Genomic DNA, 12,537 nt, shown 5'->3' with positions numbered 1-12,537 from the left:
TGAAGACTATTCACCACAAACATTTTAAATGATGCACAGGTTCAGCATTACATCCCAAGCACTTAATCATGCCTTATGGATTTGTTGTTTTATGAGTTCAGGAAACTATATTAACACAAGGAATTCTTTATCTGAATGTGTTCCACAGCTCTCACAACCAATAAAATGTGTACTGGATCATGATCAAATATGTGTCATAGAAATTTTTAAACCTCTAAATGTGAGTATAGCATCTTCTCCATTTTATATATGTACACTAATTTGTCAAGAAATATCAAAAATATTTTGTACTGTTACATTAAGCACTGGACACTACAAGTACACTGAGTCTTCCACATTACCTTGAAGGTAATTTGGCTCTCCTAAACACATGAAGGCTCTTACTTCATTTGCATATGATATTTCAGTCTTCCTTTCTCCCCACCCATTGTTTAGGTAAATACTGGCATGGCATTTTCTGGCCAAGCACACAGGAGGATTGAGGAGGGGGGCAAAAAATAGCTGAGTCAGGGACTACTTAAATTATTGTTAAAGACATGCAAAGCTACAGCTCTCACTCTACTTCTGAGAAAATGGGGAAAGATATTTTAAGTAGCTGGTAAAAATAAGAGGAATTTTGTTTCAACTACAGTTCTTCATCAACAGCTTTCCCAAGCAGGTGCAACCATACATCTCCTTCTACCCACACTTTCAGCGTTACTTATTATCTGAATATATTTTAACCCACAGTACAGCATTTCTTAGAAGCTGCTCAACAGTCACCATTAACCAAAACACTCCTTGTTTACAGTCTCCACCAAAGTTTCATGCATAATTGCCAACTTTAATGAAGAATATTTCAGTATTTTTTAAACTGGTACCCTCATATCTATGGCTCCTCATTGCAATAGTTGTGCAGATTGTTCAAAATGATTGCAAAATGTATAAAAATCAGATGCTACAAGAACACCAGATCTTTGCAGCTTAAGAAATGCCACTAATTTTAATCATCTATCTTCACATTATCTATGTGAAAAGACTTTAGGTTGATCAAATACTCTTAATAAATATTAAGATGCATGGAATAACTAGAGCTACTGTTTAATGTGTTTTTCTATTTGTTACAAAAAAATAACATTTGCAGGAGTAAATGCATCTTTTTCTTCTATATTGCACAGGATTGCATATTTTTTTATAATTAACAATAAAAAAAGTGTGATCTCTTTCATCTTAGTTACCAATGATATCAGGAAGTGGTTTGATTCTCAATGTCTTTGCCAATAATCAAATCACTTGCAGTTGACATATTTAGTACAGTAAATGAAACTGTGAAAATGCTCTCTTGCAAAAATAATTTTTAATATGTTTCCTTATATGAACTAACTTGTTCCTCTAGCATTGGTTAGTCTAATCTGATTCTTATTGATCCTTAAACAGAAAAGCACTGACACATTACTACCTAATTTAGCTTTCTAATACCTATCAACAAAAGAATGTAGATCTTTTGGAACTGACAAAATTCTTGATCTTATCAATTCTTGGTTCAATTGGATTAAAACACAATACAGTTGCTTCACAATCTTTTTAATACATTTAGAACAATTCATACACAATATTGAAAAATGACAGTGAAAAAGGCCAAATCATTATCACATCATATTAGGTGAGAAAATCTTAAATTCCAAAATTTCTTATTAGAAGCTGTTTATGAACAGTTCCTAGCAATCAAGTTGCCATGGCTTAAGTTTCCATTAATCAGTTAAATTTGTTTACATATGCTCTTGCAATCTACACCAACTATGGAATAAAATGCAATATAAAACAAGAGTCACAATACCTGCATTTCACAATCAGCAAAAGCTAAAATAAAAAACAAACCCAAAACAACAACTAACCAACAAAAAACCCACATGTGGACAGTAATCAGGGCTCCGGTGTCAAAACCCAAGTTTATTGTGCCAGGCCAACATGCTCATTAGTGACAAATTGTTTGTATCTTGTATATGTCTCAAACTAGGAGTCAGCTGTCCTGCTGTATGTACAAGAATTAAAAGTCAATGCCCTACCTGCCAAATAAACTGTCGTGTACTCCATAGACCGAACAAACACTGAGGTCTATTAATCCTTTGGGTTTTGTGGCTCGTTTTTCACTTTCAAAATAAATAAGCTGGGCATCATTTCCCTCCAATATAAAGTACAAGTTTTTCCATCTCTTTCCTTTACCTGTAAGGAAAGTACAATATTGTTTTAAAGAAAATGTAAATTCTATAAATGAAGAAAAAAGAGAGCACTAAGATTTTTGTCAAAATACAAACAAAAGAACAATGTACATGGAAGAACAATGTACAGGTAATTATGTTTAAGCAATAATATCAGTATACATACTCAATTTTTCAGCATGTAGCTAAAACTAGACCCTCGTCGCAGATTAGAGTACAATTTTAGATGGTTCACTAAACATTTTCATTAATCTCAACAGGATTAAACAAGTGTGTGAGCTCCGTTCATATCAGTAAGAAGAGTACATCTATACAGTTTGCAAATAATGTATGATGCTGTAAGCAATCTAATTTATTATGGCTATTTTAAGTAAGAAACAGAGTACTCTTTACATGAGAAAATTATTCCTAAACTCTTACCAACTGATCAGCATATCAAATTGCATCACAATATCTTAAATCAAAATGACTAAAAACCAGAAATGGGAATATAGTATATGCAAATCTGGATCAGAATCACACCCTAAACACCCATATATAAAAAAATTGACCATTTCAAAATTAAAAAAAAAAAAGAAAAAATAAAAAAGCATTAAAAATGTTAATACCCAGAGATTTATATGTCGAGGTTTGTTGGAAGACAAATTAGGTGTACCAGTGTCTTGGTTTGCAATATCTAACCAAAAATGTGTATTCTATTTGCCATCTGTTGAAACCAGTTGGGGAGATGTTTTCTTTATCTCTTATATAACCCATTCCTCATAACTCGGGGGGGGGGGGGGGGGGGGGGGGGGGGGGAAGGGGGTGGGTGTCATCTGTTAATGAGCCAGCCGTTAAAACCAGGTGGAGCAATGTTCCTTATCTCTTCCATGACCCATCTTCCCTCCAGGGGGATATCTTCTGTTAATGGGCCATTAAGGCTCACCATGTGACTGATGCAATTACATCATCTCATTGTGAGATGCTCCACCCAGTGGGAGGAACTAACCATTCTTACCTAGATAAAAACTGGGAGTTAGAAACACCAAGGCAGCCTGTTTTCCACTGGATTTCAGAGGAAGACTGGACCCATCTCGTCACCACTGGACCCTTCTACAGGATCATCTCTACTCCAAGAGAACCACATCTGTTACTCCATGAGGCTTTATGTGGACTGCTTCTAACACCCTGACCAACAAGGTGTCAGGTTGTATTTCTGACTCTGTCAGTGTTTCTAGGATGTTTGTTTGCTTGCGTGGGTTTTTTTTTTCTACGACGACATTTTTATTTTTTATATTCCTAGTAAAGAACTGTTATTCCTATTCCCATCTTTGCCTGAAAACCCCTAATTGCAAAATTATAATAATTTGGAGGGAGGGGGTTTGCATTCTCCATTCCAAGGGGAGCTCCAGCTTTCCCTAGCAGATACCTGTCTTTCTAAACAAAGAAAACCAGTAAAATGTGGATTTAGCCACTGACTAAAACAAAAATAAATCACTCATTGTTTATTGTCCACTGAATAAAACTGATAAGGTCCTGAACTTATTCATACAATAAACCACAGTACATTTTGGAAAAACATTTAGCCTTAATTTTCAACATGATCATCATAGATACAGCACAGCCCTTCATAAACAACCTTTTGCTCACTTCAGTTTTGCCTCCACTAGTACCACTACTACACAAAATTTTCATACACATCTGCATTTTTTAGAAAAAAATACATTTTATAAAATCAAACAGAACTCACTTTTTTTCAGAAGATATCCTTTTTTGACAATATTTTTATAAAAAGCATCCTTTGTTTTGCGACGGATTGTATTGTAGATTTCTTTTCCATCGACTGTATCATTAAACATTTGTTCTTGATGCTGGTAAGGAAGAAAACATTTTTTTACGCTCAGAAATCACTGTGAAACAACTGCATACTATGCAGCTACAACCGAACTTTTACTGAATGCTACTAATTCTTTATTCTCTCATGTATCTTAACAAACCAATATAATTTTATATAATACATTTGGCAGAAATGTAGTATAACTGTTTCTTGTGGAATGATTAGACCACAATTATAATATGAAAAGAAAAACAAGGTTTAAATACAGACCAGTTTTCAAAAAGTAGCACCTGTATTTATGTTTTTTAATACTAAATAGCTTTCAGTGATTTATGCAAAATTTACACAAATCTTTAAAGATTATTTAGCTTCTAACTGTCTTCTACCACAGATTTCGAGACTGAGTAATTAAGGATAAACTCTGAACCAACAAGAATGGTATAGATCACAATAAAAACTGAATTATTAACACACAGCTAATGCACAGTTCCTCACTAATCTTATTAGCACTCATATCCTAAATGACTATCATTCTAACAAAAAGCAATAGGAGAAAGTAGAAACAGGACATCAAAAAAGGACAAATTCACATATAAAATGAAGATCTGGAAATGCAGTTACCCAGCTAGAATGGCCAAAAGCCAAGCCAAGTTTGACCTTACCAAGCCAGCTGATCAGCAAAAGTTCTTTAGCCATAAGAAAACATGAAAAGCAAGACTACCAAGCAGTGAGAACAGTATCAAGATGAAGTGATATGCATTCACTCCATACTAAATACTTTATTTTTCTTGCCTCTATTCCATAAGAATCATGGTTTTAAAGAACATGACAAATGCAAGATGAAAAACATTTCAGTAACAGGAATTACAATAGAAGCAATATCGAAGTGTTTACTACCTCAATAAAACCTCCATAACATATCTATGAAAGAAATAACATACGAAACAACACATCTAGCGAAAAATGTTTTAAAGTAAATTTCAAAATTAGAAACAGTAAGTCTATTAGATTGAAGCAACAGCATGCAGGACTTTTGATTTTTTTTTTTCTTCACCAACAGCATGACAGTATGTGGTAATTACACCACCAATCTTTTTTTTAACAAAGGAACGTCACAAAAATATCTTAAAATAATTTGATGCAGTCTCACATGGAAAATTAGTCAACATGGAGAAAGTTATTTATACAGGAACCATAATTGGATAGACAAAGTGGCAAAAGGAAGATGATCGTCATAATCCAAAAAGAATGATGGAGAGCAAGGAAAGTTATTGGGTGAAGCTTTTCAAGGATCAGTCTCTGAATTCAAGTTTCCTCACATTTGTCTCAAACACATTAAAGAGCATGAGTTAATAGTAGCAGAAAACTGGGAAGCACTGATGACAAGCCAGTCAGCCAAAAAAACCCAACAAGCAAACAGAATAATAAGGTATAAGTCTAATAATGCAAGATAAAATTTGCTCTTGTTGATACTTACCAATAGTAAACAATATAATACAATGTGGGTATGATAATGACACAGATAACATTCTAGGATATGACACAGATAACCTGCAATCTGGTAAACACTCAGACAGAAAAAAGGAATGACTAATGACAATGTATTCTCAGCTGTTCTGGTCCATCACATTCAAGAAACACAAACTCACACTGGAAGCGGTGGTAGTAGAGACACTACAAGAATCTTATGAAGAGACAAAAACCAGATTTTGGTATGCGATGAGCATATCCTAGGGTGACTTTATGATGTTTGCATCCCCAGTTGTCTGTTCTGTTTCTGTTGGATATTATGTCCTGTACCTTTAAGACTGGTTCTGAGAACAAAGGGGGGGAAAGAAGCATGCAGTTTGTTTGCAGAAACTGCATTCACCCCTGCACATTCCACATTCCGCTCCTGGACGGTGTTCGTCTGAAGCACGGACAGACAGCAGGACAGAGATCTCCTTTGCTTTTAGTTAGTTTTAGCTAGCTGAGGCAGAGAAGCTCCCTGGACTGTTTTTTTTCTTTTTTTTCTTCTTTTTCTTGGGACTGTTTAAACCTGCTCTGGACTGAAAAACCCAGAAGAGCACCAGGAGCTCACACCTGTCGCCCACCAGGGCCCAGGATGGCATTTTTCCAGCATCGGAGGAACTGATAAGAGACTGAACAAGCCAAGCTACAACCCACAGCAAGGATTTTCTGAATTTGACATCTCTCTTCAGAGCGGTGAGAGGTTTTATTGTTTCATATTATTCATTTTTTGTGCTTGTGGGCACTTTGTTAAATAAATATTTTTTTCCACTTTTCTCTGAGGAGATTTTCTCCTGGACCGGTCGGGGGAGGGGCTGTTTGGATTTGCTTCCCAGAGGGGCCGTATTTGGAGGTTTTCTCGCAGATTTGCCCTAAACCAGGACATCATCTTAGTGAGCTGACTAAAGAATAATACAAGAAATGCCCTTGAATGAATATAGTAGATCTAACAAAGGGGTAACTATTTAGGTTAGAAATTAAAACCAAATTTCTAACCATCAAAACAGGAAAGTTGAAGAATAGATAGGGAGAAAGGATAAAAATATGCTTTTTAACTAGTTATAACTTTATGAAAAACTAGACTATATAGTTTATTATCAGTGGTCTTTTAGGATGAATTTATGCTACAGGGCAACCGTGTTCTTGAACACACCCTGTAATCCCGGCCCCTTGATCATCTCTGAAGCTTTTCTGTTTACATAGATTTTCTCTGAGGGAAGAAAGATACTAAACAGAAGAATAGAGAGCAGCCTAGTTCAGGGACCAGAGTTAGGGGCACAAGATGGAGCATTTACACTCCAGAGCACAGACAAAGCTTATCATAACTTCTGCTTACTACAAGCCAATAGATAAACAAATGCATATGAAAATAAAAAAACACACAAACTCAAAACAAAAATTCAGGAGGAGATGATGCTGTTTAACTACAATGGATACCTCTGCAGTAATTCAGTTCCTATATTATAAATATTTGAGTTTTAAGTCAATACCTTCAATAACAAGTGCTTAGAGATGAAGTTTTACCTGCATTGGAACAGGATCTTTAAGGCAATATCCTTCAACAATCTGTTCTTTTCTATAATGTTCAATGATCTCTGCAATACTGTTCAAATAAGAAAAATAATATTTAAAATGTTAATTTGTTTTTCCTCTCTATGAGACATGCAATCACACACTTCCTCACAAATTTACAATAAAAATCAAGTGTTAAACATCATAATCTCATTTGCAGCAATGACAATCTACTAATACATTGAAGTCAAGAAAATTCACAGAACTGTATTTATTTATTCTAAATTTCACAGAATATTTTCAATCAGTTGTTGAAAATGCATGTACTGAGTATGTCCAGGATGGAGTTAACTTTCCCCACAGCAGTCCTCACAGTGCTGTGCTCTGTATTTTTAGCTAAAAAGGTGTTGATAAACAACCAGTTTTGGCTACTGCTGAGCAGTGCTCCCACAGCATTAAGGCTGTCTCTCCAACCCTGTTCCTCAAAAGCCAGTAGGCTGGGGGTGGGCAAGAGCTTGGGAGGGGACATAACCAGGAGAGCTGACCCAACCTGACCAAAGGGATATCCCATACTGTATGATGTGCTCAGCAATAAAAGCGAAGAGGAGGGGGGAGGAGCATTCATTATTAAGGCATTTGTCTCCCAAAGAAGCCACTATGCATACTGAAGCCCTACTTCTCAGCAAGTCTCTGAACATCACTTGCTCATGGGAAGAAGAGAAAAATAATCTTGTTTTTCTTTTGCTTCCCTGTGTAGCCTTTACTTTTCTTTGTTAAACTGCCTTTTTCTTGACCCACAAGTTTTTCACCTTGTTTTTCTCCCAGTCCCACTGAGGGGGCTGGGGGGGCAAGAAGGGGTCTTGGTGGGCACATGGCAACCAGACAAAGTCAGCCCATCACAATGCCAAATGAGTACACTACCTTTTCCACATTCAAGTAATGTGCATTTCTCAGCTCTCCAACCAGGCTGAAAATTGTTATTTTATTGGTAATAATTTTCAAAGTCTTAGAGTAACTAGGGAAGGGGAATGGAAGATATTTAAAACTGTGGAAACCAAGTTCTTTCTAGGAAGACAGGAATGGGAAATAAAAAAAGTTTTGCAACATGGATTATGCAGATGGTACTTCAAATCACTGAACCATCATGTTAAATTAAATACCCAGTCAGTAACATGTCTCTATGGGTAAGCTTACATTCTAATTACCAAAATCAGGTTTAAATTCTATTTTGAAGGATCAGGAAAGAAGTAGTGACAGATACAATCTATAACTCAACATATCTTTGAATTGCTCTTATTTTTGCAGTTATTGAAGTTACATTGTAATAAAGAGAAGTTAACATCAACATAGATGAAACATTGATCTGCGAAACATAAACCTGAAGATAGAGGTAATCCAGAAGAGAACAAAAACATACATTATGTGTTTTCTCATTTCATATAGACTGTTAGCTGTGTGTGCAAATGTAATCAAAAAGGCACACATAATAGATCTTTGGCCTATTACAATTATATAAAATTTTATCGAAAGGAAAAATATAGGATACTATAAAAAGAATCATAAAAAGAATCATAAAATACATGTGACTAAAACAATAGAAAGAAATCTATTTGCTTTTCCTCGATTTCATTCTTCTAAATCTATTAACTAGTGTATACGCATTAAGCTAAAAATGTTCACAGGAAGATTAGTTATTTTTTCAAGTTTGTAATAACTTGAATTGCTTGAATTTAAATTTTTATTGATATGCAACATGCATATGCCATTTTCACCATGAAAATTTAAGCTTTACTACACTGCATAAAAGAATCACTCACTGTATTTTGCATGTTGAACAGCTACTGCCAACACGAGAGCAATCAATAATAAAGCAGTTTTATAAAATTTCTTTAGCCCTCTTCTCCTCTACACAAACTCAACTCAGATGGTCATTATCTATTGTCTTACCACTGAAGCAGTCCAAATGACTGAACAAACCAAACATTACAAACAGAAAGATACTACATATAATCAAATACACTTGAGAATGAAATTGCAAGTCATCCAAGTTATCTAATATAAAATACAAAGCATGAGATGGAACAGACCACAAGAAGAATCAAGGTGACAGGAAAAAAAGGATTTATAAAATTTTTCAGCATCTGACAACAACAAAATCCTACTTACGCAAAATACATCAAGGAAGGTATAAAGAAGCATGAATTTTAAAAAATGAACGGTTAAGCTTGGTTCGATATGGAGAAATAAATATGAGTCTCAATACTACTCTACAGTTACATTAGTAATTGTAAAATGTTTAGCATAGTTTATTAGGCTGCCCAGATCCTAGCTACTTGAATAATTTTAAAAGTATCTGTAGTGGTTTCACGTTCACTAAATTTTGGTCTTGGTACTTATTCTTTTTGTGAGAGAGAGACTAGGAGAAAAACAAAGCAGGCTCAACTTTAAAATTAACAAATAGTTTATTAACATACACTAAAAGAATAGAAAAAAGAAAGATGGAAAAAAACCTAAAATGGAATGAAACTTTAAAAACACTCTTCCCTCCCCTTACAAACTGTTCATTTTCTTACAAAACAACATAAAGAGACAAAACCTGAAATTTTCAGTCAGTTTTACTATCTGACAATAGTCTTTCATCAATTCATTAGGGGAAGAGTATCTTTTAGAGTCATGGATCCCACTGACAACTTAGAACAGTTCTCTTGTGGGTTTTAAACTGTGACAAAAACAACCACCCGGAGAAACTTGCCTTTGTGACCTTCCCAGGAGCAGTTTCCCAAGCTGCTTATGGGTCATGGCTCTTAGACTTTTGCATACTGGGGTGTCACTTTTTAAAGATGAATAACTCCAAAGCAAAGGATTCCTCACTTTAAGGTACAGAGATATCTTCTCACTTCTTCACTGGCGCAGGGGGCTTCTCATCTTTATCTCTGTTTAAGCATCTTATAGGATATTACTTAGTTCATTACAAACACTTTTGCTTAAATCTACACACAAATTAAAACAATCATTTCCCTAAATGCATATCTTTCCCATGATTTAAAGGAATGACCTAAATATAGAGTTCATTTCTATGGCTTAAATAAGAATAGAACAACCAACTCTTCAACCTTCTGTCTTAATAGTCTTTTTACTCTTGTTACTGACTTCATGCTGTTGGTCTTTATGTTCACTCTGTCCTTTCTTACTCTCTCAGAGAAGGGCTAAGCTCTGAAAGCTTCATGTTGCTAAGAAAGAGTTAAATCTGCTCGGAGTCTTTGTCTCTTCCTCTGTAGCTCGTGGTGTTAGATGTTTAAGGCCGAGCTGATGAGGGAGGAAAAACTCACGCAGAAACATTAGAGATTGGAGCACTCAGGCAGTCTAGAATCACAAAAAAACCCAGGCAGGATCATAAATGCCTTCTCAGCCACCCCTCAATGTAAATTGGGGTGGCTTCGGCCCAAATGGTGCCCATAGCTCTTATCAGGGCCTAGCAGAGATCTCTCCCTGCTCCAGGAAGTCTGAAGAAAGTAGCTGTTACAAAACTGCAACCTCTCCTTCCCCCCCGCTTCACCCGGGAGCCGATGGAATCCGGCCAGGCCTCAGGCCAGCTCCCCCCCAAAAAAGGGGGGAGCAGCAGGCCCAGCTCGATGTTACCTGTCCCTCTCTGGCCAAAGGAAGAAGAAAAAGGACCCACCTACAGGAAATTCATGGGGTTTTATATGGTACTTCCCAAAGTCACAGCTAACAATTTCAGTGGTCAGAATAGATGTCAATATTCTAACTAACTCTCTGATAGGTCCTTGTCTCTTCTACAGCAATTCCCAGGTCCTGACCTGGAGAATTATTTTACATTTTTCTATAACTAAAAAACCAAACTGTACTAACCCATGACAGTATCTAATCATAATAAGTGGTATCAGTCTTTTAATACTTAATGGGTGAATTAAGAGTTATTCCAACAGCTGATGATAAGGACATTAGAACAGAACTGCATTTTACTCTGATAAGGACAGTAGAACAGAACAGCCTTGGAGAAATAGATAAAACATGTAACTTAGGCAAACAAAAGTCATGCAAAATGCAAGCAGGATGCCAGCTCAGCTCTGCAAGGCTGACAAAGCAGAAGTTATGCAAAACAACAATATTGTGGCTTACTCAAAAGCAGGGCTCAAGGAACAGACACCTAAAAAAGGACACCAAATGTTGAAGACTACCAAAGAAGCATATAAGGACTTCTGATAAGGGGTGTGACTATGTATAATAAAGCCAAGGAAGTGGGGATAGCTAATGAATATGTAATACATATACACATCAAGTAAGTGGGGATAGCTAATGAATATGTAATGTGTGTATGATAAAAACTCTGTTTACCCGACGCTCAGCTCACTTGATTAGAGGAAGGATCCTCTGAGTGATCAGCATGCTGCAATAAAGAATGCCTACTTTTTAATACTTAAAACAGTGTTAGAAAGTTTCTATCTGGCCAATTTTGGAATCATTGACATTTCAAATAGTGAAGAATCCAGAAAACAGAACTCTACGTCATTAAATTACAAGGAAAAATAATTAACATGTTAAGCCCATATTGTTCAGCCTATGAAAACATGGATTAATCTATCAGTTAAAATAAAAAAGTCTTCCAACAACTCCAATCATCATCTAGTCTGAAAATTGTCTCATCTCTCAAATCAAAGATAATTTGAAAGCTTGTTCAATGTATAACTGTTGGGTCAATATTTATGTTCTACTTTGACATGGAATCAACAGATATACCACCCTGTGCTGCTGCCTCCCTTCTAAATTTTTCAAGTTTTTGGAAAACTCTCTTAGGAAGGTGAGATTTCAGAAAGAAAACAGAATGAGAGGAAAATGTGGCATGAGATATGTGATAGGATAGGTATGCCTATCCTACTCCACCTTCTAAAATCAGAAGTGAAACATTAAAAAGTGCTACCTTACATTCAAATTTTTACTTCCCAGGTAGTTTGCATATCCAGACATGGGACTGGAATTTCCACAACCTGTGTAAGCAATACTACATTTCTGCCTATACTCCAAAAGCAAGCACAGGTAGCATTTTCCTCAATCTTCCCAGTAAGGGGGAGAGGCTTTAGAAGAAACAGGTGAACTCAGAACATCAATATCTGGCTCCAGGACTGGTGCCTCTACCAGAACTCTGCTTTTTATAACCATGAAAAGCCTGAGACACAAGGTATGCTGGGACCTGACATGATCCATCTGTCCTGATAGGGGAAACGCTTCCTTGTTCATAAACTCACAGGACTGATTGAGGCTTTAAACTACAATCAATGTAGGAAGGGGATACCAACAGGAGAGATGAAGGTAAGCCAAGCGTTGTCATGGCATCACCTGAGGGTGGCAATGCTAACGGGAACACTTATGCTGTTCCAGGGAGCACTGAGGGCTTAGGACCCCATCTAAAATGCTTGTACACCAACACATGCAGTATGAGAAACAAATAGGATGAACTGGAAGTGTTGGTCAGTTCCCAGAGTG

At 36.2% G+C, this 12,537-nt stretch overlaps 1 protein-coding gene across 1 annotated transcript in view; it reads right to left on the bottom strand.

Moving 5' to 3' along the window:
* LOC120764944 (ras GTPase-activating protein 1-like) overlaps window positions 1-12,537 on the bottom strand; it is a 133,283-nt gene that overhangs the window by 65,930 nt on the left and 54,816 nt on the right. Inside the window, exons 9-11 of the mRNA XM_040089119.2 lie at window positions 7,048-7,126; window positions 3,928-4,048; window positions 2,046-2,202 (exon numbers count right to left, since the gene is read on the bottom strand). Coding sequence (XP_039945053.1) covers window positions 2,046-2,202; window positions 3,928-4,048; window positions 7,048-7,126 — 357 coding nt within the window. The remainder of the gene's footprint in view (window positions 1-2,045; window positions 2,203-3,927; window positions 4,049-7,047; window positions 7,127-12,537) is intronic.

This window comes from Hirundo rustica, chromosome W, assembly GCF_015227805.2.
Source record: "Hirundo rustica isolate bHirRus1 chromosome W, bHirRus1.pri.v3, whole genome shotgun sequence".
NCBI lineage: Eukaryota > Metazoa > Chordata > Aves > Passeriformes > Hirundinidae > Hirundo > Hirundo rustica.
The sequence above is the reverse complement of the archived record's forward strand: the minus strand, read 5'-3'. Positions and strand labels throughout refer to the sequence as shown.